This window comes from Ovis canadensis, chromosome 9 (assembly GCF_042477335.2).
Source record: "Ovis canadensis isolate MfBH-ARS-UI-01 breed Bighorn chromosome 9, ARS-UI_OviCan_v2, whole genome shotgun sequence".
Taxonomy (NCBI): domain Eukaryota; kingdom Metazoa; phylum Chordata; class Mammalia; order Artiodactyla; family Bovidae; genus Ovis; species Ovis canadensis.
The window spans coordinates 57,960,348-57,986,573 of NC_091253.1; the positions used below are offsets into that span (position 1 = coordinate 57,960,348).

The following is a 26,226-nucleotide window of genomic DNA, read 5'->3' on the forward strand; positions in this document are numbered from 1 at the left end:
TAATAGGCTCTTAAATTCATCTTAATAGGCTCCACTCAATAATTTTGTTTTTACAAACAGAATAATAGAAGCTATCAGCATTATTATACAGAGTAAGGTAGGTTTGGAGAGGCTTTGATTTAGATTATATGCATCCTCTATGTATGTACAAATGAGGAAAGATTTAGGAGGCTACAGAGTATGGTAACACAAGCGCGGGTTCTGGAATCAGAATTTAATTTCAGCTCAGATTCAAGATCCAACTCTTCTGTGCGGTCTTAGTCAAGTTGTTTGTTCCCTCTACGCCTTGACAGGACTTCACAGGTGATTCAGTGGTAAGGATCTGTCTCCCAAAGCAGGAGACTCAGGTTCAATTTCTGGGTTGGGAAGATCCCCTAGAGGAGGGCATGACAACCCACTCCAGTGTTCTTGCCTGGAGAATCCCATGCATGAGGAGCCTGGCGGGCTGCAGTCCATGGGGTCGAGAAAGAGTCACACACAACTTAGCAGCTAAACAACAACAAAGCCTTGACATGTTCTCATGTAAAGTGATGGTAATACTACTACCACACAAATAGGCTGGCTATGAGGACTAAATGAAATAATGACAGAAAGTGAATAATACAAAGTTTGTGTAAGAAATGCTTACCATCTCAGATTCCTAAATTCCCACTGTCTTTGCCCTATATCTGCCCCTCCTTTTGTATTTTTAAGTCCACTCAAGGGACAGCATCACCATCTATAATATTCAGTAAAATGCTTAAAAACTGGATTCTTTGTCCCCATTTTATATACGGGGCTAGAAATTAAGTAACACGTCCAAACAAATAAGAAGGTTGGTATTTGAACTCATATCTGCCCATTCTTTCCACCCAAACATGCAATCTCCTCAATCCCTTCTTAGAAATCAGAAACCTCAGAATCATCCTATCCCCCTCCCCACATTATGTAACTCTCAAGTCAACCACCCCAGTCTGGAAGAGCTTGCTGAGCTGTCCTGCATTCTCCATTCCTACCCTCCAGTCCTGGGGTGGGTTCTCAGTAAGTCTTCCCTGGCCTGGATCAGTAGGCATTGAGCTACTCTCCCTGTATTCTACCCCCGCCCTTTGACTCTCACTACTGCCACCATATTGATCTTCCCTACATGGCAACTGCATGTCCATTCTCCAGCTTACAATATCTTAACTCCACTCACATTATCCATAGAAAAGAAAAAGAAGATCCTTGGCGGAATGCCTCAAGATATTGGTTTAGTTACACAGCATCCCTGGACTTGAGAACTGCCCATGCATGCCATGCATTTTCCCATCTGCCTTGGTTGCTCTTCATGTCAGGCCCTACTGTCTCTTCTTTCCTCTGCCTGTACTAAAACATTTTCTCTTTAGGATAATGTCTTCCTCCCCTGTACTTTTTGGAATGTTGTAAACACTGGCAATGTGATGCTTAACCGCACTAACAAACACTGGCATGATGGTTAGTGTATGTAAGGTATAGGTGTTAGTTTCCTCTGCTAACCACAAGCTTCTGGGGTCAAGGACCTCCTATTCTCCTTTGTTTCCTGGCACCTGATAGGGCCCAGCATGTGGTGGTGGTAGCAGTAGTAGTAGGGGGGTGTGGGGGTATGTGTGTGTGTGTGTGTGTGTGTGTGTGTTAGTCGCTCAGTCGTTCAGACTCTTTGCAACCCCATGGGAATGTACCCCACCAGGCTCCTCTGTCCTGGTTTCTCCAGGCAAGATTACTGGAGTGGGTAACCAGTCCCTTCTCCAGGAGATCTTCCCAACCCAGGGAATCAAACCTGGGGCTCTTGCATGCAGGCAGGTTCTTTACCATCTGAGCCACCAGGGAAGCCCTCAGCATGTGGTAAGTTATCAATAAACAATATGTGTTTAATAAGACTGTGAAGTTTAGGTCAAAGGCAAAGTAGAATTTTTAAACTCATAATGACATGAAAGTTGTTATTTTAAGTTATTCATAGACATAACATATAATATAAATGGGGATCAATAGTCTTCCTTATTAAATAGATGCAAATAAGAACCTATGATGCTGCCCAAGTGTCCTGCTATTTCTCTGTGTGCACTTAAAACTATTGACCATGTAATGCCCTATGAACAGCCACATCCTTGGGGCTTTCTCATTGAAACCCCTATGATCTCTATGTAGCCTAAGGCCAAGAATCTTCTACCTTCTACCTACAGTACTTTTCCCCTTAGTTGCCTAAAACACTTAACTTTTTTAAAAACAACAGTCAAAGAATTCAGATTAAGTGTAATTTCATGAGTCCAGAATAGCCTAAGGCAAAAAGAATGCTCCCAGGCCATTTATCAAGGTAAGTAAAATGGCCCTCATGCCAGAGGTAAACTCCACAGGATGCAGGCCAGAGCCCTGGGGCAGAGGGACAACGGCTCCTTCTCTGTTATGGCACACTTGTTTCCTATCACTTCACACTTTCTCCTACCTCTCATGTGTAAATTAAAGAAGCTCCCCAAATACTACTGCAGGAAGGGAGAGGAGAAGGACCTCAGGCAAGTAAAATCCACAAGCTGGAGATCCTCTGAAAAGGCTGATAGAAATCTCAAAATTAGCAAGTCCTCAGTTCAGAGCTCCCCTGAGCCTCCTCTGGTTCATTCAGAATCATTCACCTGGACAATCAGCTCAAAAGCCTAAAAGCAAGTTGTAATTCTCCTCTTTCCCACATATCCTTTTATCTTAAGTCCAGCTAGCTCTCCCTCCCAAATATAAGCTAATGGTGACAACTTCCTTTCTCTCATCTGCCAACTATTCCAATCACCAACGCTGGCTGTGACCAGAGGAAAGGACAGCCAGGATACCCCCCTTCCCTCTACTCCTCTCCCCTAATAGGATCCTGGCACAATATATTCTCCCTTGGTGGCTCCTCCAGGAGGCACGTGAGCTAACATGTTCTTCCAACATCATCTTCTGAACTAGGAAACACCGGTCTCCCTGTTTCTCTTTACCTTCTCCTCATTCTTCTCCTAAAGAGGATGTTCCACATAACAAACAGTGACCTCTTAAAAACAGTAATTAGATCATCATGTCACAACCCCCACTTGCCCTCAACTCCAAACCCTGTTATCCTCCTATTTCACTTCCATTAACCCAAACTTATTCCCTCACTTCCCTAAGAGCTCTGCTCCAACGCCCTCTCCTCAGAGGAAGCCTCCCTCTAGAAGAGAGCCCTACCCCCACTCTTCACTATAGACTTTGATCTGCTTTTGTTTTCTTCAGAGTACTTTTCACTGCCTATTTATTTACACTGCTACTTATCTACTGATCATCTGTCTCTTCCACAAGAATGAAAGCTCCATGAAAATAGTAACCTGCTTACTTTTTTACCACTATGTTGGCCCACAGCCTAGCACACTGCCTAGCACATAGTAGGTGCTCAACACATAACTGTTGAATGAATAAATCAGATCCCCAAAGGTAGATCTTTCTGTGAACAATTACAAAGAAATCATATTTTGTCACACAAGATGTTTTTTTCTGCTCCAGAAATTTCCAGTTTTCAAATACATCAGACATCAACTTTATATGATCAGTATCATCAACTGGCATGATGAAAACAAATGAATAACAAATTTGGGCTTTGTGGAGTGGAAGCAGCAGGTAAAGATATTTTGCAATGCCTCAAAATAAAGCTCAAAATAAAGATATTTTGTGATTATTTTCAATCGCAGTTGTTCTCATGACTGTATTTTTAAAACATAATAAACATTAAAATCATCAAAGTATTGCTTTTCATTCATCATTCTCATCACTGTATTTTTAAAACATAATAAACAACCTTGCATTTTTCAATTCAGCCACATGCATTGGAAAATCAACCTCTCCCCTTTCAGTCTCCCCACACCAGGATACCTGGTGATTTCCCTGGAAAAGAGTAAGCCTCGCTGCCTCCTTAGAGATTTAAGATGCTAGAGCTCACTGAAGGACACAGGTGGAAATAGCTATTACCAATGTCAGGATGACTCTACTTCTTCATTACTTTTGATATCCATCTCCTTAAGATACCCTGAATATTTGAGACGTGAATTTTTAAGCTATCATGGAGAAGGAAGGAGGCATAGTGACCACAGAGATAAAGACCATCTTGGAGTTAATGCCTGGATATTCCTTTCTCCAGCCTCCTCTTCCCTTAGAAACCCTAAGTCCTATTCATAGTCACTCCAGCATGCCATGGTTTTTGCTTCTTTACTCATGAAAGAGAGGGAGGGAGAGAGTAGAGGAAGGAGGATAGGAGGAGGAAGAGGAAGAGAGAAGGGAAGAGAAAAACTAAACGACAATAGAAAATGGGTCCATCCCCATGTTGTTCTGTATCTGCTATGCTTTGACCCAATTACCCAGCTCACGTGATCCTTTCCTCTGTGTCCAACAATCAATCTATGGCAAACAAGATCCTCCATAGCTTCAGTCTCTTCACCAAACGATCTCTCCACCTTCCACTAAGCCCTTCAAGGCTCTAACTTTTTTTGCATCTTTTCCCAGTAGAGAAAAGATATCCTTTTTTTGCATATCCTTCTCCCAGATTCCAGAATCATAAAGACCTAAAAATACATCCTCCTTGTTGTTTCTCCCAAACCATTGTTTTTCTGCTGTCCCAGGAAATCCTCCCTTCTCTGAAGTTCACGACAACTCTTTAACACTTCCATAAATGACCCATCACCTAAGAACTGCCTGGAGTTTATAAAAAAATTAGTATTTGACTGCGTCCTGACATCTCCCAACATTATCTTGGGTCATGCATCTAGTGTTTTCTCATTCAGTCTTGGCCTCAACTCTGGTCTTCTACTCTGGTCAACCATCAAGCTCAAGACCACATCATGGACTTCCTTCTCCATTCCAGTCTTAAACCACAAGAGCACAAACTGATTCATTTGTTTATTTACAAACACGTACTGATCACTGCCCATGGACTCCAATCCATGATGGCCACTGGGACGGTAAGTGTGAACAAGACAAAAGAATCTCTACGCTCACAGGGCCATGGTTTAGCGGAGGAAGTAAAGTGAGTGAAAGTTGATCAGTTGTGTCCAACTTTTTGCGACCCCATGGGCTGTATAATTCATGGAATTCTCCAGCCCAGAATACTGGAGTGGGTAGCCATTCCCTTCTCCAGGAAACCTTCCCAACCAACCCAGGGACTGAACCCAGCTGTCCCACATTGCAGGCAGCTTCTTTGCCATCTGAACCACGAGGGAAGCCTGGTGGAGGAAAGAGGAGGCAAAATAATTTTTAAAGGGTTGATAAAGGCTGAGGAAGGGAAGTACAAAGAATCAACTCGAGAAGCATGAGGTGGGGACCTGAGTTTTGAGATTAAAGAAGAAACATCCTTTTTCCACAGAATTTTCATTCCTTATTCCCATCTTATCTGTTCTCCAAGCCATCAAGAGAGGCAGACCCCATGACATGTTATATTCCCTCAATCTATTATCCTCTTCCTTCACTCTTCTCTATCTATTCTAGGAAGGAAAACAGTTATTTGAAACTAGTCTTTCACTGATGCCCTCAGTTCTCTTCTCATATTGAATCACTTCAGAGAAAAAAGTAGAAGCCATCATTCATTCATGTATTCAAAATTTATGTAGTAAATATCTGAGTTAGACTGGACATGGAGTAACAGACTGGTTCCAAATAGGAAAAGGAGTATGCCAAGGCTGTATATTGTCACCCTGCTTATTTAACTTATATGCAGAGTACATCATGAGAAATGCTGGGCTGGAAGAAACACAAGCTGGAATCAAGATTGCTGGGAGAAATATCAATAACCTCAGATATGCAGATGACACCACCCTTATGGCAGAAAGTGAAGAGGAACTGAAAAGCCTCTTGATGAAAGTGAAAGAGGAGAGTGAAAAAGTTGCCTTAAAGCTCAACATTCAGAAAACGAAGATCATGGCATCCGGTCCCATCACTTCATGGGAAATAGATGGGGAAACAGTGTCAGACTTTATTTTTTTGGGCTCCAAAATCACTGCAGATGGTGACTGCAGCCATGAAATTAAAAGACGCTTACTCCTTTGGAAGAAAAGTTATGACCAATCTAGATAGCATATTGAAAAGCAGAGACATTACTTTGCCAACAAAGGTCCATCTAGTCAAGGCTATGGTTTTTCCAATGGTCATGTGTGGATGTTAGAGTTGGACTGTGAAGAAAGCTGAGCGCTGAAGAACTGATGATTTTGAACTGTGGTATTGGAGAAGACTCTTGAGAGTCCCTTAGACTGCAAGGAGATCCAACCAGTCCATTCTGAAGGAGATCAGCCCTGGGATTTCTTTGGAAGGAATGATGCTAAAGCTGAAACTCCAGTACTTTGGCCACCTCATGTGAAGAGTTGACTCATTGGAAAAGACTCTGATGCTGGGAGGGATTGGGGGCAGGAGGAGAAGGGGAAGAGAGAGAAAGAGATGGCTGGATGGCATCACTGACTTGATGGATTTGAGTCTAAGTGAACTCCGGGAGTTGGTTATGGACAGGGAGGCCTGGCGTGCTGCGATTCATGGGGTCGCAGAGTCGGACATGACTGAGCGACTGAACTGAACTGAACTATCTGAGTGCTTGTGTTGTTAAAGTGTTAGTCACTCAGTCATGTTGACTCTTTTGTGACCCCATGATCTGTAGACCACCAGGGAAATCCATGGGATTTCCCAGGCAAGAATATTGGAGTGGGTTGCCATTCCCTTCCCCAGGGCATCTTCCTGACCCAGGGATCGAATTCAGGTCTCCTTCACTGCAGGCAGATTCTTTACTGTCTGACCACCAGGGGACCCCAATCTGCCAGGTACTTTTTCAGGTGTCAGGGATACAAATGAATAGAAGAAGACTGAATCCCTGCCATCTCAAGCTTACATTCTGATGGGGTTGAGAGACCAACAATAAACCTAATACAAAACTGAGTGCTATCATTTGTCAACAGTTTTGTGTGTCATTTGGTGGACAGGAGATTCAGCATTTAGAGAGATCAGAAGTCTAGAGTTCTGTAACACCGAGTAGGGTGGTCAGAGTGGGTATCATCAAAAAGGTGGGATGTGAAGGTCAGGCAGGGATGGAGTCAGGCAGGTACCTAAGGAGGTACCTGGCAGTGGATTGCCCTTGCAGAGACCCTGATTAGAGGAAGAGCAGGAGGCAAGGGGGGGCAGGCAATAGGATCTGCTGGGCTTGCAAGCTCATTTTAAGGATTCACCTTTCATTCAAAGATGAATGGGAGCTGCTGGAGGGTTTGAACAGAGGAATCAGGCAGGAATTCCCTCACTATCTTGCCTCCTCCTCTTCCTCTTCAAACTCATCTGCATTACTTCCCATTCATCTTTCCTGAGGTTTCTGTGGAAAAGCTATTCTTTTTCTAGGCTGATTCACTCCTGTTTTGAATGTAAGCCATTGCTATCTCATCAGGATTGCCTCTACCTTTCACCCCTGCCTCTATAAAGTTCATGTTGGCATCCCCGACCACTCTGACCTTCTAAATGTCATCATCAACCCTTCAACCCTCTTTCTAATGGACCATCATCTCTTCTTTTACTACCTATGGACGTGAAAGACATTTTTCTTTTCCCTGTCTCTACTTTCTCATTCATTAAGTCATTCATTCATTCAATAAACTTTATGAGAACATAATACCTGCGAGGAACTATGCTGAAGACACAGAGGCTGCGCACATGGGCCAGTGGGCACAAGGGGCAATGAAGCTCGCTCGTCCACTTTGTCCACTAAAACTGCTAAATCCATCCATTCTTCTCATTTTTTAACTTTCCTATTTTGAAATAATTTGACAATTGTAGAGAAGTTGCAAGAAGAGTAGAAAAACTCCCCAGATACCTTTCACTCAAACTTCCTTCCCAAATGGTAACATTTTCTGAGATTAGCTTTTATTCTCTCTCTATATATATGTGTGTGTATGTGTGCATGTATGCACCTGTATAGCTCACATTTTTTGGAGCTGTGGATATGATACCTCTTTACATGTAAATATTTAGTGCATATTTCTTAAAAACAAGAAATTTCTTCACCACAGGACTGTGATAAAAATCAGGAAAAACATTGATGCAATGCAATACCATTATTCATAGATACTTCGGGATTCATAAATACTTTGGGATTATTCATAGATACTTTGAGAAAATGTGGTAATCATGTCTTTGCAGTATGTGATTGTTAACTTGTACTTTAAAATGATGCCTTTTAAAAAGTATGACTTTTATACATATGCTGTGCAAAAAAGTCATGAAAAAGGCAGAATGAATAAAATTTCTTGTTCACCACCAACTCCCAGAACTTGCTCAAACTTGTGCCCATCGAGTTGGTGATGCCATCCTACCATCTCATCCTCTGTCGTGTCCTCCTCCTCCTGCCCTCCATCTTTCCCAGCATCAGGGTCTTTTCTAATGAGTCAGGGTCTATTCTAATGAGTCAGTTCTTTGCATCAGATGGCCAAAGTATTGGAGCTTCAGCATCAGTCCTTCCAATGAATATTGCCAGCACCCTATTTCATGTCTTCACTATTTCTTGTCCAGATGAAAGGAAAAAAAAAAAAAAAACCCTAACTGTTCTCTACCTTTCTGTTCCCGAGCCTTCCTTTCATTCTGCCCACGTCATTCCATAAGGGAATATGATCACGCAATGCTCTTCCTCTGGGGCCACCCATAGCACTCAGGATAAAACACACACACCATATGGAACACACCTGCCTGTTTCGATTCTGGCCTCTGTCTCCCCATGTAGCACCCCACACCACCACTCACACCAGACACACCAAGAATGTTGATCCATCAGTGGCTCCTCCAAGTTCCACGCCTCTTTGCCTTGGTCTCCTCCAATGGAATGCGCCATCCGTCCGGCTTCCTCATCCTCAATTCTATGTGTGCTTTATTGCTACTCATTCTTAAAGGCTAAGCACAGGTATCTCCTCCAGAAAACCTTCCCTGACCAGCCCACTCCAACTCGGTTTCTTCCTGGGTGTTCTCAGGGGTTCCCAGGCTTCCCTCTGGCATTATCGAGCTGAACTGTGATGGCCTGGTGATTAGGTTGCCCTATTAAGCCACAAGCCAGGACTGTTCTCACACATCTTTGAATCCATAATAGCACTAAGCACACTGCTTGATATGAGTCAAATTCCAGTAAATGCTTTATGAAAGAACTATAGGTATAACATTTTATTTCCTATTGCCTCTAGCTGGTACCATTAGCATAAAAGTTGTGCATCTGCAGTTTGTTTTATATCTACATATAACTCTTTTTAGTTGTGTTATATGTGAAATGATCCTGAGAGCTGGATGAACTCAATCACAAATTTACAGAAGTAGAGCATCTCCAATGGAGAGCTTTTATAAACCCAGCAGACAACCTGAAGAGGGTTAAAATTTGAAGAATTACTTCTGATAAAAATGATTTTTTAATGGAAAGAGTCCAAGCTGGGTAATTTGACAAAGATAAACTCAAATCTTCACAGTGAATTTATTATCACAGTCACTTTTTTTTATCAGGAATTTCAATATAATGGAGGTGAAACACAGATATTTTGTTTGTTGGAGGCAGACTTTATTGATGTGAAAGAGATGAAAAACCAACTTAAGGATCTAAAGCTGCTTTACAAAGTCTAATCTCTAGCGGATGTGGCAGTTACTTAGGAGGATGACTTGACAAGTCAGTTTAGTGGGTATCAGAAGCCAGTATTTTGATTGATTAGAAAAATCACACAGGAACTTCCCTGGTGGTCCAATGGCAAAGATCCACTCTCCCAGGGCAGGCAGCCCAGCTCTGATCCCTGGCCAGGCTCCCGTGTGGCTCAGCTGGTAAAGAATCCACCTGCAATGCGGGAGACCTGGGTTCGATCCCTGTGTTGGGAAGAGCCCCTGGAGAAGGGAAAGGCTACCCACTCCAGGATTCTGACCTAGAGAACTCCATGGATTGCACAGTCCACGGGGTCACAAAGAGTCGGACACGACTGAGCGACTTTCAGGGAACTAGAATCCACATGCTGCAACTAAGAGTTTGCATGCTTCAACTAAAAACCCCACATGCCACACAGCAAAGACCAAAGAGCCCGCATGCCGCAACTGAGACCCGGCACAGGCAAATAAATGACTAGTTTCCAAAAGGAAAATCACACAGATGAGAGACAAAAGGAGTCATTAACAGAATAAGGATAATTTAGAGATGAGAACTGCACCCATTTTGATTTTTTTCTCCAAAATTTTCAGCATCACAATAAATAAAAACATCAGAATTGCAAACATGTGACTCTGAGAAAATCTATACAGTATTACATAATACATTTGCATCTACACACACATATTTGTACATATATACACCACGAAAAATAATGTTTCATATTAATGTGAAAATCTAATGTTTATTCCTTACCTGAACCTGAGAAATTGTCTAAAGACCCGTCTGCTGTTGTTGAAACTATTTCACTGCTGCTCATTGGCTCTGTTTTAACTACAAAAATAAACAACATATGTCATGTATCCAGTTAACAGTTATTTGTAAAGGCACAGTAGAGAAGATATAACATTCAAAAAAGTTTTAAGAAAATAATCTAAAAATCAACTCTTTCATATTAGTATGTAAATCAGATTGATATTCCTAATCTTTTTTAAAGGAATTCACCTTAAGTTTTTCTAAGGAACCTACTGTGACAAGTAACTTTTAAAAGAAACACTTTAAACTAAAAGCTGCTTTCTCAGTTATCCAGCATGGCTGAAAAACAGAGTGCTCACTTTAATGGATTATTACCACCACCCTGCCACACCAAGCCAACAATTCATCAATGTCTAATGTACACTTAGTACCAAAGCCACACTAAATATAAATGAAGCATAAATAAAATTTTCCATTTAAAAATAATAATGATAGCAGACAGTTTGTGGAAAATATAACCTTTGGTAAAGTCCCTTGGGTCTATAAACTAACAGTGATGGGATTATTACAGATAAGCCAGGTCACCTCTGGACCCTTTTTCTCCTAGTTTTATATTTTTTAAAATAAAAATGTAGAACCATTATTTTCCCTAGAAATTACTAGCAAAGTGCTATCATTGGAATTTGCCCAGCCCACTTTGTGGAAGGTATACATCCCTGTTAACAGGCTTTCAAAAAGAGTAACAATATTTTAGAGGTAACCTAAAAATCAATAACATGTATCCCAAAATGAAGGCCACAACAAGAGAATATTTGGGGAGGCTTCTCTCACCATGTAAATACATTCTGGAAGGGGGAAAGATGATGGAGAAAATGCAGCTTTTCCTTCTCTTAACACCCAATCTCATATAAACATAAGGCAAAGGACAAATTCACCCTCTTGGGCCTTCAAATCTTTCACTCGGGCATAATGAGTAATTTAAAATACACATTATGAATAGTTGCAGCAGATAGTTACTTTCAAAAAATTAATTGTTTAGAGTGTCTCTAAACCAAGTTGAAGAATAAAATTAATTCAAAATGTTAATTATTTAGACTCTCTCTAAACCAAGTTGAGTCCAAAGCAAATCACTTCAACTGAGTGTTCCGATGTAGAACAAACAACAGTGTCATGGAAGTTTGCACTTTTCCACTCCTTTTAGATTGGAAGTCTTAGTTGATACTGATAAGTTCTGATATAAGCCTGTATTTCCCTCTTCTCTCCACGCCTCCATGAAACTTAACAGTATTGCTCTTCATACTCATTACACTGCCACAGATTCAAGAAGCCAGGGAAACCTGTGCTGGTGCAGTTTCCTGCTCACTTCCCCACATTCTTATCTTACTGCTTTAAAAAGAACTCATATAATGCCCTGTACATACAAAGCAATAGTTCTATTTCACTCTGTACTTGACAGATTACCACTGGGATCTGAACATAGTATCAAATATCACATGACCAGAAAAAGACCAGAGCTATGCCCAAGAGGAATAGGTCCTAAAAGCACCTACTATGTGTGAGATTAATCCCTTTAAATAATCCTACAAGTAGATCTCAGAAGACAACACACAAATTCTCCAGTTTCATGTGCAAAAACTCAAATCAGAGATATAAGGCAATTGCCCAAGTGGCTGAAATGGGATTTCATGTTAGCTATTTTTCATTCCAAGGCTGAAAACACTGGCAGTTAAGTGGCTCATCCCAATAATAAGAGCTACTTGACAACACAGCACAGCAATGGAGGCACTGCCATTTTCTGTAGACATAACGGGAAGCAAAACCCCTACAGTCCTTGTATTCCTGGAGTGTTAATGCTTCCAGGCCAGAGAACTCACTGGCAGATCTCAAGTGGAAGGTCCACACTCACCTGGCTGCCTGGGAAAGATGGTGAGGAAGAAATTTACAGTGTGAGATGTTAGCCCAGGTGAGTCTTTCCCAAATCTGAAGTCCTCGATTCTATAGATTGGACTGTAAAATTCAACTACCTTTGTACCCCTACGACCCACCCCAGCTACTCTCCATATTTGGCTTAATCAAGTAATTTTCACTCTCAAGAGGCATATTTAATTGTCCTTGAGATGCCATTAAAAATATGCAAAAAGAATAGGAAGGAAAAGAAGGGGATACTTAATCTTTTAGGCCTCAAACCCATTGCTTTTTGCCATTGTTCAAACATACTCATCTATAGACTAAAGAATAAAGATTCCCTTTTCCTGATGAATCCATTTTTTTTTAAAGACTCACTGTTTAAGAGAAGAGCCAGTACATAAAGTAACTACCATAATATTCATGATCTTATCAGGTACTGTAGGTCAAGCTGCCATCACCAGCCACCGGATGCTACAGAGACTGGTGACTTACTGTGATAGAAAATAGTTTCTGAATGAAAACCAGATAAACAGAGACCTCTTCTGGCTTTGGGCATGCCAAGCATACACCCACAAGAAGATTTAAAAAGATAAGACAATAATCCTGTGGCCACCAAAGCTTTACATATCCTTACTAGTGCCATGACATTTATAAATATGTCATAAGCGACATAATAAAGCACCTTACCAAAGCTCTGAATTTAAAAACACAACATACTGGATTTTTAGTCTGAACATTTTAAGGTGCTGTTATGTCTGACAATAAGGATCCCCTCTACACTAACTATCTGAAAAGAAAAAATCTATGAATAACCTGTTTTCCTCTAAATAATGGTAGGATTCTTCTATCTCCACCACACTTTTTCCTTTGCTATATGATTTCATTCTGTCAGAAAACAGCAACTTTTATTCTCTTTTGCCCCCCACTCAAGAATCTGTCTTTTCTCTACCACTCTGAATTTTCAGTCTCCTAATTGATATTTAACAACTCATCCTTTAAAACATACTCAGATTCTTCTTCCCCACTTTAATCTCCCTGATCCTTTCAACAGCTTCACCTAACCATAGCATTTTAGGTTTGAGCTATACTGGGCAACTTGCTATATCCTCCAGAGGTACCACACACTTCCATCTATCAGTGCCTTTGAGCTTTTGTTCTGAAGGCAAATAATTCAAATACCCACCATAAGACTTTGGGAAGTTATTCCAGCTCTTCAACACTGATTATCTCATCTAAAAATTTAAGAAGTGGTATCTACAATGGCATTTACATACAAAATACACTCAACCATAAAAGAAAAGAATAAAATCTTTCCATTTGTGATAGCATGAGTGGATCTTGAGAGTATTCATGAAACAAGTCAAAAGAGAAAGAAACATTGTATGATTTCAATTCTTTGTGGAATCTACAAAGCAAAACTCACAGATAAAGAGAACAGATGCTCACAGATACAAAGTGATTGCCAAAGGGGGTTTAGAGGGTGGGTGAAATGGATGCAGGGGGTCAAGAGATACAAACTTCCAGCTGTAAGATAAACAAGCCATGGAGAGGATGACTATAGTCAATAATATTATACTGCATATTTGAAAGTTGCTAGGTTCCTGTCACAAGAAAAAAAAAAATGTTATCTACATCCTAGGAATGCAGTAAGGATCCATAAAATGTATGTAAAGTACCTAGCATACAGAAGGAACTAAAACTATATTTATCATCATCATTAGTAGCAGTATTATATAACTACTATACTGAATGCCTTCCTCCTAGGGAATAGTACAGGGAACAACAGGGAATAGAGTTAAAATATATAATAAATAAGTGAATGAATGAATAAAGGAAAGAATAAAGAGTTAAAAGCACCAGCTTTGCAATTATCAGTTGAAGTTCAATCTAAATTTGCTATTAACAGTATGAACCTGGAAAAGTGACTCAATGTCTGTGTGCCTCTGCTTCCTCATCAGTAACTGGAGACAATACACTCATGAGAATATTTTCAAAAAATAAATGCTTATAAATCATTGAACACTGAGCTAGGTCCAGATGCCATGCTTTTACAGTTACTCTGTCATTAGAGTGTCTTATTAAGATGATGATGGGGCAGAATCTGTCACAAACTTCACATTAAACTGAAGCTTATCCTTTGAAAAGTAAATGAGAAGAATCTGAAGCTAAGTGGCTTGTCTATGATCAACCATGAAGCCATTGCCTCAGGCCAGCCAAAATCAAATCAAGGTAATTTGGATGTAACAAGAAGGCAGGACTAAATCATGATTATATTAAGAAAACATACACCTCTGTCATTACAATCTGTATACTCTTTCTGAAGAAACGGACTAGAGGAAGAATTTTGACCACGGTAATCGGGATAGAAGATTCCAGAAGAAAATGTGGGCATCTCTCTCCAGCACTATTCAGGGTGCATATACTATTATGTTAGAGCTTCCCAGGTGATGCTAGTGGTAAAGAACCCGGCTACCATGCAGGAAACATAAGAGACACAGGTTTGATCTCTGAGTCGGAAAGATCCCTTGGAAAAGGAAATGACAACCCATTCCAGTATTCTTGCCGGGAAAATTCCCAGGACAGAGGAGCCTGGTGGGCTACAGTCCATGAGGTCACAAAGAGTCAGACACGACTGAAATGACGGAGCATGCACGATACTGTATATGGCCCACGAAAAAGAGAACCCTGTTTTGATTCACCATAAATTTAAGTGGAGATAGATCCATCAGATCACTCTCAAGATCAGCCAACTAACCCATCATACCATGATTCCATGCTCATCAAGCACCTTCATTACTGATGCAACATCCATATCTTCTTTGCAACAATACCCCACTATTTGGTCTCAACAACTTCATCTTAAGGGACTATTTCCCTTCTGCCTCACCTAATTTTAAAAACAGGCAGCAGAACTATTTACAATAGCCAGGACATGGAAGCAACCTAAATGTCCATCGATAGATGAATGGATAAAGAAGATGTGGTATGTATATACAACGGAATATTCAGTTCAGTCGCTCAGTCGTGTCCCACTCTTTGAGACTCCATGAACCGCAGCATGCCAGGCCTCCCTGTCCATCACCAACTCCCAGAGTTTACTCAAACTCATGTCCATTGAGTTGGTGATGCCATCCAACCATCTCATCCTCTGTCGTCCCCTTCTCCTCCTGCCTTCAATCTTTCCCAGCATCAAGGTCCTTTCAAGTGAGTGAGTTCTTCACATCACATGGCCAAAGTATTGGAGTTTCAGCTTCAGCATCTGTCCTTCCAATGAATATTCCAATGGAATATTACTCAGCCATATAAAAGAATGAACTAATGCCACTTGCAGCAACATTGATTGTCATATTGAGTGAAGTCAGTCAAGATAAAGACAAATATTGTATGATGCCAATTATATGTACAATCTTAAAAAATGGTGCAAATGAACTTATTTATAAAACAGATACAGAGTCACAGATGTAGAAAAACTTATGGTTACAGGAGGTAAAGTGGAAGAAGGGATAAATTGAGAGACTGAGATAGATACACACACACTATGTATAAAGTAAATAATAAGGTTAATTAAACCAATATAGGGACTTCCCAGGTGGTGCCAGTGGTAAAGAATCCACCTGCCAATGCAGGAGATGTGGGTTCAATCCCTGGGCCAAGAAGACCCCCTGGAGAAGGAAATGGCAAACCACTCCAGTATTCTTGCTTGGAAAATTTCATGGACAGAGGAGGCTGGTGGGTTACAGTTCATGAGGTTGCAAAGAGTCGGACATGACGGAGCACATATAAACACATCATCACATATGCATATGACTGTTAGGGTTATTGATGAAAAATTCTAGTTTGCTTCCCAGGTGGCACTAGTGGTAAAGAACCCACATGCCAATGCAGGAGGCATAAGAGACACAGGTTCAATCCCTGGGTTGGGAAGATCCCCTGGAGAAGGGCATGGCAATCCAGTCCAGTATTCTTGCCTGGAGAATCCCATGGACAGAGGAGCCAGGCGGGCTATAGTCCATAGGGCCTCAAAGAGTTGGACACGACAGAAGCAACTTAGCAAGCACTCACAAACCAATATAAAATAGATAACTAATACTGTACAGAACAGGGAACTCTACTTAATACTCTTAAGGGCCTGTATTGAAAAACAATCTACAAACAAGTGGATAAAAAGTATCTATATAACTGATTCACCTTGCTGTACACCTGAAACTAACCCAACTTGTAAATTAACTATACTCTAATAAAATTTAATAAAAGAAAAACCAAAATCTAAATAAATAGGCAGGTCTCTCCTAATTAAAAAAAATCTTTTCTCAACCGCTATCTATTTTCTCTCCCTTCTTTCATCACTAAGTTTTCTAAAAATCTGCCTTTGAACTTAGTATCTACTCTCTTTGCTGCTACTGTTGCTGCTAAGTTGCTTCAATCGTGTCCAACTCTGTGTGATCCCATAGACAGCAGCCCACCAGGCTTCCCCGTCCTTGGGATTCTCAAGGCAAGAACACTGGAATGGGTTGCTATTTCCTTCTCCATCTTTAGTCCTCTGAAATATCCCTTTATAGCTACTAGTTTATTGAAAGTATTTTAATTGCCTAATTCAAACTCTTCTCCATCCTGATTTTCCTTAATTTTTCTGTAGAATGGGCCTTCCTCTGACATTTTTCTCATCATTGATCAATACGACACAGCAATGTTTCCCTGTTCTCCTCGTGTTTTTTCCTCTGGACTGTTCTCCTCTGCTTACTCTATGGTTCGATCATTGTACTTCCTCCTTATCTATCTAAATTTTCCTTCACAATCATGTCTTTCCTTGCAACTGTTTAAAAAAATCTCCATGTAGACAACTCTGAAATCTTTATCCACATGCACACCTTTTTCATGGGGACCAATCCTCACATTCTAATTGTGCAATGCCCCTGTCTGGATCAAGAGCAAATCAAGTGCTCAAATGCAATCTCCTCATCCTGTCCTTTTGTAGTGGTCATATCATCTAGACGAAGCATTTCACAGTGATTCCTCCCAGCAACTCTTTCCTCATACTCCACTGTCAATCTATCATCTCTACCGTTCTAATCTTTCGCAACCACTTTTTCCCCTAATTTCACAGTCACAAGCCTAATTACTATATACCTCTTCTCTCTGAAAAGCCAATCAATTGGCCTTCCAGTCTCTCTTTATTTTGAACAGAGATATTTATCTTTCTATAGACTAGATTGGAGCAAGTCACTCTGCCGCTGAGGTCTTCAACAGGCTTTTCATTTTCTTCCTAATTAAGTTATCGTAACTTTATCACTGGAAAAGATCCTGATGCTGGGAAAGACGGAAGGCAAAAGGAGGGAGAGGCACAGGATCAGATGGTCAGATAGCATCACCGACTCGAAAGGTCATGAATTTGAGTAAACTCTGGGAGATAGTAAAGGACAGGGGAGCCTGAAGTGCTGCAAGCCATGGGGTCACAGAGTCAGACATGAATTAGCAAGTGAACACCACCACCACCAACTTTATCATATTCTTAAGGCCCTCAGTAAGACCAAGCTTTTTTCTTTTTTTTTGCTTTCCATGCCACTCCTTTATACACACTTTGTATTTGCATAACAACTAGTAACTTACAAGAATATGAGAGTACTACAAAATAGTCACATTTAATTATCCTAACTTTGCTATCTGACACTTATCTCCATTTTATAGACAAAGAATCACACGCCCAAACAAACACACCAACACTGGCCTACCAAACTGGCCTACCAAATGTTTAATACGTCCTCAGTTCCACAGTGTTGCTAGCGCCTTTCCTTCTGACGTTAAATGTTCTGCAATTTCCACTGATCGGAATCCTTCATGGTTCAATCAAAGTCCCACTTGCTTTGTGAAGATTTGCCTGATCTACTACTCAGGGCTTATGCTTCTTTTCCTTGAGCCACTAAATCTGAGTTTGTACCTCATTTAGAACACACATCCTACTCAACCTTGCTTTACATTTCATAGTCTTATCCAAATATGCTATAGATTTCTTCATAGTTGGAACTCCAACTTTTTATATCCCTATAGAACATAGCCCAGTGCTTCACACGTAATTGGAACTCAATATTCACTGAAGAAATGGATGAAGGTAAAAATGTACAACTGACTTTGAAAAGCAGATAACTGACTTCATACCACTGGGCACATTGTACAGGGCAATTAAACACACTGTATATGATTAAACTGAAAATAACATTTTATTCCTCCGAAATTATCACTGTCAACTTCTAAGCAGGTTCTTATAAAACACTCACAGGACACATTTCCCTCATACTATTTTGAGCAAAGTATTCTTTGGAGAAGATATATTCACATAAAGGAATATCAATCGTTGGATTTTTTTTTTTGGTATATTTAGAGAGAATCTTTCCTGATCTTAAAAAGAGAGATAAGTCAGTCACATATATTTAATAATAATTTGTGGGCATGATCAGTCCAAGGCAAAATATTAGATATTGCTGTAAGCAAACTTTACACAGAACTTTAAAGAGCTACACCACACATGATTATGCTGTACAGATAATAAATAACCTACAAGACAAAAGCATAACCATTGTAATATTAAGTTATAGTTTGGATTCAATGATAATATCACTCACAGATTTAATGAGTTTCCTATCTCAACTCATGAGGTAAAAGTAGAAACGTACGTTTTTTAAAAATGCATCAAATGACTCAAAAAGTGGCATCAAGGGATACCAAAGGCATATAGAAAAAGAATGGATAAAATTACATGAAGTGTGAAAGTAGAAGATAGCAATATTCCTACATTTATATATTTTATTTTAGACATAACTGAATAAGTAAAAGATTATAAGCAGCCATTCAACTATTTCCCCTTTATTGAAAAGAATATATATCCATGAATCAAATGATTTTTCTTTGGTTAATACCCATTTGGAAAACAAGGTATCCCTTTATGTTCAGATTGGTTTTACAGTCTGGAATATGATTATGAGTACTCTAAAATTTAAATTCGTCTTTTTCTTAAAAGGGGCTTCCCTGGTGTCTCATATGGTAAAGAATAATCTGCCTGCAATGAAGGAGACCTGGGTTCAATTCCTAGGTCTGGAAGATCCCCTGGAGAAGGGAAAGGCTACCCACTCCAGGATTCTTGCCTGGAGAATTCCAGGGAGAGAGGAGCCTGGTGGGCTACAGTCCATGGGGTTGCAAAGAGTAAGACAACTCTTCAAAATAGCAATTCTATCTTTTGAAAACCAAATCAACACACATAGACTAAACTTGAACTTAAGGGTGTACCCAGCCAACAAGGAATGTTAGTCAAGCGAAACTCGTTATTCACAGAAAGTAGAGCATATTGGAAGGACACTGTGCAACGACTTATGTAGAGGTCTAGACTAATTGACGTTTTGGTGAAAGAAATGATACTTGGTAAATGATGGCCATTCCTTTGAAATATCCCTTTGAACGTTCGACTCAGTGGCTTCTAACCTTCTGAAGAATGAAGCCCTCTTTCTAACATCAAAATATTTCAGAATCCAGATGATAACTTATTTTTAATCTGCTGATTGAGAAAGTGCCAATGACAAAAACCCACTGTGAATTTTCAGACAAGAAAATCTGTTGTGTTTTCATGAACATAACAGAACCCATATATGAAAAAGAATTAAACATGTATGCGGCCTGGACAGGATTCCAGTTTTGTTGTTGTTGTTCAGGTTCCTAACACACAAAATTCAGGCAGATCTCATGAGCCTCCGTTTTGCTGTACCTGTCTCCCTCAATCCAATCTACCCTTGAAATTGCTGCCAGATTCATACCTGAAACACTTGCACCATATCAACCCTCATTCAAAATATTAAATGGCTTCTCTACTGGCTCCAGGATAAAGTCCAAATTCCTTAGCCTAGCATTCAGGGTCCTCCACAGTTTAGCTTCAGATGATCCTTCTAACCTTATCTACTATCAATTCCTTTTTCAGCTCCACTAGTCTCCTCCCTGTCTCCCACATTGTCCTACCTTTGTTCACATTGGTCCCTCATTTAGAATGCATTCCATCTCTTCTCAATCTATTCAGGTTCTACCCATTTCCCAAACACTCAGCTCAGATTCCATCTCCTCCTTGAAGCCTGGCCAGACCTCAGCAAGCTGAAGAGCTCTTTTCTCTAAACTCTGAGAGCACTTTTGTTTGACTCAGTGGCTTCTAACCTTCTGGAGAATTAAGCCCTCTTTCTAACATCAAAATATTTCAGAACCCAGATGATAGCCTATTTTTAATCTGTTGATTGAGAAAGTGCCTGATGACAAAAACCCACTGTGAATTTTCAGACAAGAAAATTTGTTGTGATTTCATAAACATAACAGAACATCCACATATGAAAAAGAATTAAGCATGGATGTGGCCTGTTATTCTTAAATGTGCCATTTGATGACTTTTAACAAATACCTACATTTAGATGCTAGTGTGTTATAAGACGGAGAAGGCGATGGCACCCCACTCCAGTACTCTTGTCTGGAAAATCCCATGGACAGAGGAGACTGGTAGGCTGTAGTCCATGGGGTCATGAAGAGTCGGACACTTACTGAGCCACTTCACCTTCATTTTTCACTTTCATGTATTGGAGAAGGAAATGGCAACCCACTCCAGTGTTCTTGCCTGGAGAATCCCAGGGATGGCGGAGCCCGGTGGGCTGCCATCTGTGGGGTCACACAGAGTCGGACACGACTGAAGCGACTTAGCAGCAAGAACACAAGCACAGTACAAAGGCCTGAAAAGACTGCTCCAATTTTAAGAATTAAGGTAGCACTATAACACTCTCAATTTATGGCACAGGCAATATTTATGTAGAATTTTCACCTGGAAGAGTAATAATTTTAAAAATAGCTTATGTTTCTTGAGCATTTACTACATGTCAGGCATTGTGCTAAGCACCTTACAAGTAATAGCTTATTTGCTTCTTGTGGCAATTTCATGAGATATTTACTATAATTGTCACGTTTGAAAGATGAGAAAACCACAGCTTAAAGATGTTTAAAAACTAGCCTAAGGTCACACAATTAGGTTTCAAATATCTTTGATTACCATACCTTTTATGAAACCACTTTTTATGAAAAGTCAAGTGTTGTTCAATGAGGGTTTTATCATCCTTAATCATGTCTCTGATGGAGAGCCTAACAATCATTGAAGGGCACAGCAACAGAAACGTCCCAGAAGAGCAGGGCATTAAGCAAAGGTGTATCAGTGCATGCTGCAATTTGGTGAAAGGTAAAACAAACTAGTGTATGAAGAACGGAAGCAGATGGGCTGGCTCGGGTTCAGAACCTCAATCATATCAATCTGGAAAAATGGTGTACTTGCCTAAAATGTAATCAACCTACCAAATTTACATCTCAGATCATACCCCTTTCCCATGCTTCACCAAACCACAGGAGCACCCAGACCTAAATCCTACCCATATTGGGTATTAATTGAGCAAGTACTTATGGAGTACTCCAGGTACTCAGAGGACCCGCAAAGGCTATCAGGAGAAGTGAGGATCTCCAGGGGAAGTAAATCTCTCTTTCCATGGAAACACTGCAGTAGCCATTCCCAGTAGATATGTTTGCTTAAAAAAAAAAAGTCACCTGTATTATTCTTTACTAATTGTTGCTCTTCTTTGAGCAGGTTTGAACCTTTGAGTAGATGACAGGGACTGGAGTTAGTATTTTAAGTCTATAGCTGAAGAGAAGGTATAATTTGTTGTAGGACATGTATTAAGTGAACCTTAAACATGCATTCCTATATGTATTAGGTGGAGACAAATACTATTTGATTCCACTTATACAAGCCACCCAGAATAGTCAAACTCCTACAGTCAGAAAGTACACTGGTAGATGCCACGGGCTGGGGAATGGAAGCATGCAGTGGGGGGATGGGGACTTAGTGTTTAATGGGGACAGAGTTTCAGTTTAGGAAGGTGAAAAATTTGGTAGATGGACGATGGTGAGAGTGCCCAACAATGTGAATGTACTTAGTGCCAATGAACTGTACAGTTAAATATGGTTAAAATAGTATATTTTATGTAACTTTTACCACAATAAAAATTTTTTTAAAAAAGAACCTCGAGCCTCCACTAGGTGAAATAGGCCCAGTGATAAAGGTGCAACCCCTATTTTACAGTGGGGAGGGCAGAGGCTCAGAGATCTTAGTCGCTCAGTCATGCCCAACTTCTTATGACCCCATGGACTGCAGCCCATCAGGCTCCTCTGTCTATGGAGTTCTCCAGGCAAGAATACTGGAGCGGGTTGTCATTTCCTTCTCTAGGGGATCTTTCCAACCCAGGGATTGAACCCATGTCTCTTATGTCTACTGCATTGCCAGGTGAGTTCTTTACCACTAGCACCATCTGGGAAGCCCAGAACCCGGGCTTGTCTGGGATCAGAGATCTTACATGATAATAACAAAACAGCCAATGGATATTAAATATTTCTTAGAAGTCAGTGTGTTCTAAGTGCTTTACCGACTCATTTAACTATCCTCACATCCCGAGAGGTAGAAACTTTCATTTTACAGACCAGGAAGCAGAGATAGAAACAGTTCAGTAACTATTCAGCATCACACTCAGTCTCCAGCAAGTGGTAGGGCTGGTTTCCTTGTTTCAGAGCCTTCCCCCAGTCCTCTGCTCTCTCTCAAAACCCATATGTCAGTTACAGAATTATGACACTGAGATTTTGAGATTTTAAGCCCAGGTTAGTCTGACTGCAAAATCTATCCTTACTATCATGCAATACTGCTTTGCTACATATATATATATACATACACACACACATATATATATATTATCCATTCTCTGCTTTCCTTAGGGCAAGTATCAGAAATTTGTGCTGAAATGGTAATACATAAATAAGTACATGATTTCAGATAAAAATGCCCTCATAACTTCTTACCTGCAGTCTTTTCTCCCTACCTGTCACCCACTGGAAAAGACCCTGATGCAGGGAAAGACTGAAGATAGGAGAAGGGGATGATAGAGGATGAGATTATTGGATGGCATTACTGACTCAATGGAAATGAATTTGAGCAAACCCCAAGAGACGGTGAATGACAGGGAAGCCTGGTGGGCTGCAGTTCATGGGGTTGCAAAGAGTCACATACGACTGAGAAACTGAACAACAACAACAAATCATCTGTTGAACCAAAGTTTCAAAATACTACCTAAGTGTATTTCTCAGACCAGACTCAATCGCATTACTCTCCTGTCTGCAAGTCTTTGGGCCATCCAGCTCTTTCAGGATTGAATTCAAACTCCTGAACTTGGTACATAAGGCTGTAGGTTGTTCATCATCTGCTTGGGTGACTGTCTTAGTCCCATCTCTGTGCACTCTAGCCATATGTCTCACCTCTTCTGCCACACACAGTCCCCGGGATTAGAAATGGCTTTGCTCCTTCCTGGCAAAACATCCAGTGTTTTTTCTATCTCTCCTTCAAGTTTCAGTTTAAGCATTACCGGTTTGCAGACACTATCCTCAATCACCACAGTCATGGCTGGGTATCCCTTATCCTCTGGAGAATACAGTCCTGATTATCAAGTATGGTGGTCATCTGACTGCTGCTGCTGCTGCTGAGTCGCTTCAGTCGTGTCTGACTCTGTGCGACCCTATGGACGGCAGCCCACCAGGCTCCCCCATCCCTGGGATTCTCCAGGCAAGAACACTGGAGTGGGTTGCCACTGCCTTCTCCAATGCCTGAAAGTGAAAAGTGAAAGTGAAGTCACTCAGTCATGTCTGACTCTGTGCGACCCCATAGACGGCAGCCCACCAGGCTCCCCCATCCCTGGGACAAACCTAGACGGAGTAAAACGCAGAGACATTGCTGACAAAGGTACAGTCAAAGCTATGGTTTCTCCAGTAGGCATGTATGGATGTGAGAGTTGGACCATGATGATTGGATGGCATCACCGACTCAATGGAAGTTAATTTGAGCAAACTCTGGGAGACGGCGAATGACAGGGAAGCCTGGTGTGCTAGTTTTGTGGGGTCACACGAGTCAGACACAATTTAACAACTGAACAACAAATGATTATCATCATTCACTTGCATTAGTATACAATAACAAATATATATTGACTGTTTATTCACTTCCAAGCTTTCTATCAGCTGCAGAGAACACAATAGTAAACAGGCCTATCCCTCCCTTTAAGGACTCATGAGCCTTAATAGCTGAAATACATATAAGAAATGAAGCTGTAGTTCCTCTATTGGGTAATAATCTTAGATAAGGTAACAAAAAATCTTAAGGCAGATTTAAGCATTTCAATAAGCACTAAGCTTTTGGGCTATGGGCAGTCTGTATTTTTTGAGTATAAAGGATGTAGGCTTTAAAATCAGCCTGACATGCTGTTGAATCTCTTTTCCAACACAGATACTATGCTGTATAGACTAATCACAAACTCTTTAAGATGAGGTGCAAAGAAGTTCTCCTAGTCTTTTTGAGGGTAAAACAAATAAGATAGGTGGAAGGAATGAAAGATCTGCTCAAATAGCTAGTGAGAACTCAGTCTACTCAGCCCATAGTCCTTATTTTGCTAAAATAGTATTTTTCCCACACAAAAGTTCCCTTACATAAGGTAACAGACACAGTGATAAGATAGGGAAGTATTTTAGATTTTGATTTAGATTAATTTTATGAAAAAAAATCTGATTTGTATTATAGGGAATACTTTAAATACCTCCTTGAAATGTGTATGGTAGAGTTTGCCCACCTTTTTTCAGAGTGACAGAATACCAGAAGCATGAAATAGAACTGAAAAATCTGCAAAATCAGCAAACTACTTTGTATTAGGTTGGCCAAAATGTTTCAAACACACTTTTTGGCCAACCAAATACATAGTCATAGTAAGAGTTTACTTATAAACTACTTGGGGTTCTGAAACTTAACATAAATCCTTGATTAGCTTCTCAAAATGTATGCCCTCTTTTAATAAAGGCAACATTTAGCAGTCTTTGAGGATAGCTATGTAACAAATGACTTTTTCCTACCCAAAGTGAAATGGAAAAATAGAAAATCTGCAATTATGTGATAATTTTCTATTATATTACATGTTCGGAGGCAAAAGGAGGAAAATAAATTACTCTTAGACCTTACCCCAAGTAAGCAAGATGAGAACAACCATGTGTGTGTACGTGTGTTCTAAGTCACTTCAGTTGTGTCCGACTCTGCAATCCTATGGATGGTAACCCATCAGATTTCCCTGTCCTTGGATTCTCTAGGCAAGAATACTGGAGTGGGTTGCCATGCCCTCCTCCAGGAGATCTTCCCGACCCAGGATCGAACCTGTGTCTCATGTCTCCTACCACTAGCTCCACCTGGGAAGCCCAAGAATAAGCACACACATACACAAAACCACACCACTTTTATCTATATACTGCTCACCCCACAACGTCTTCAGGCACCCTCAGAAATTAGTAATTACTTAAAGCAGAAAATCCATGATCAAAGGGATAAGAATTAGCCTAAATAACTAGTATTCACTAAAGATTTGCGTATCTCTCTGGGGGAAACCATAAGTTTCTCCCAGAGACAGGATGCCCTTAGGTAGATACATCTTTCTGTTCCTATGAAAGTTTTAGCCCAGCTAAGGAAGAGGTGAGCCAGAACTATTAGGTATTGGGAATAGATGAAAACTGTCTATATTCAGGTCATTAGTTTATCAAGAAGCCTGGCCTCCTAGAAACTCTGAGCCTTTTCCATGCAGTATTGGAGTACCCATATATTAAAGATACAGTTAGTGATATACAATCAACCAGGGTACGTTTGCTAACCTGTAAGCCCCACACGACACCCCCCTTTATTCCTCCCACTTGATCTCCTCTACTCCCTGTCATTCTCTCTCCTGTTCTTAGAACGTGCCATGCACATCCCAGCTCCTGGCGTTGGTCACTGCCCTTCTATGGAGCCCCCAACAAATGCCATTTAAAGCTGCTTCTTTGAGTTTTACTTG

The 26,226-nt window shown here is 40.5% G+C and overlaps 1 protein-coding gene across 19 annotated transcripts in view; it reads right to left on the reverse strand.

The window, feature by feature from the left end:
- EYA1 (EYA transcriptional coactivator and phosphatase 1) overlaps positions 1 to 26,226 on the reverse strand; it is a 374,655-nt gene that overhangs the window by 145,451 nt on the left and 202,978 nt on the right. For all 19 annotated transcript variants that reach the window (XM_069600239.1, XM_069600237.1, XM_069600238.1 and 16 more), the window contains one exon: positions 10,361 to 10,438. In XM_069600239.1, the coding sequence (XP_069456340.1) occupies positions 10,361 to 10,438 (78 nt within the window). The remainder of the gene's footprint in view (positions 1 to 10,360; positions 10,439 to 26,226) is intronic.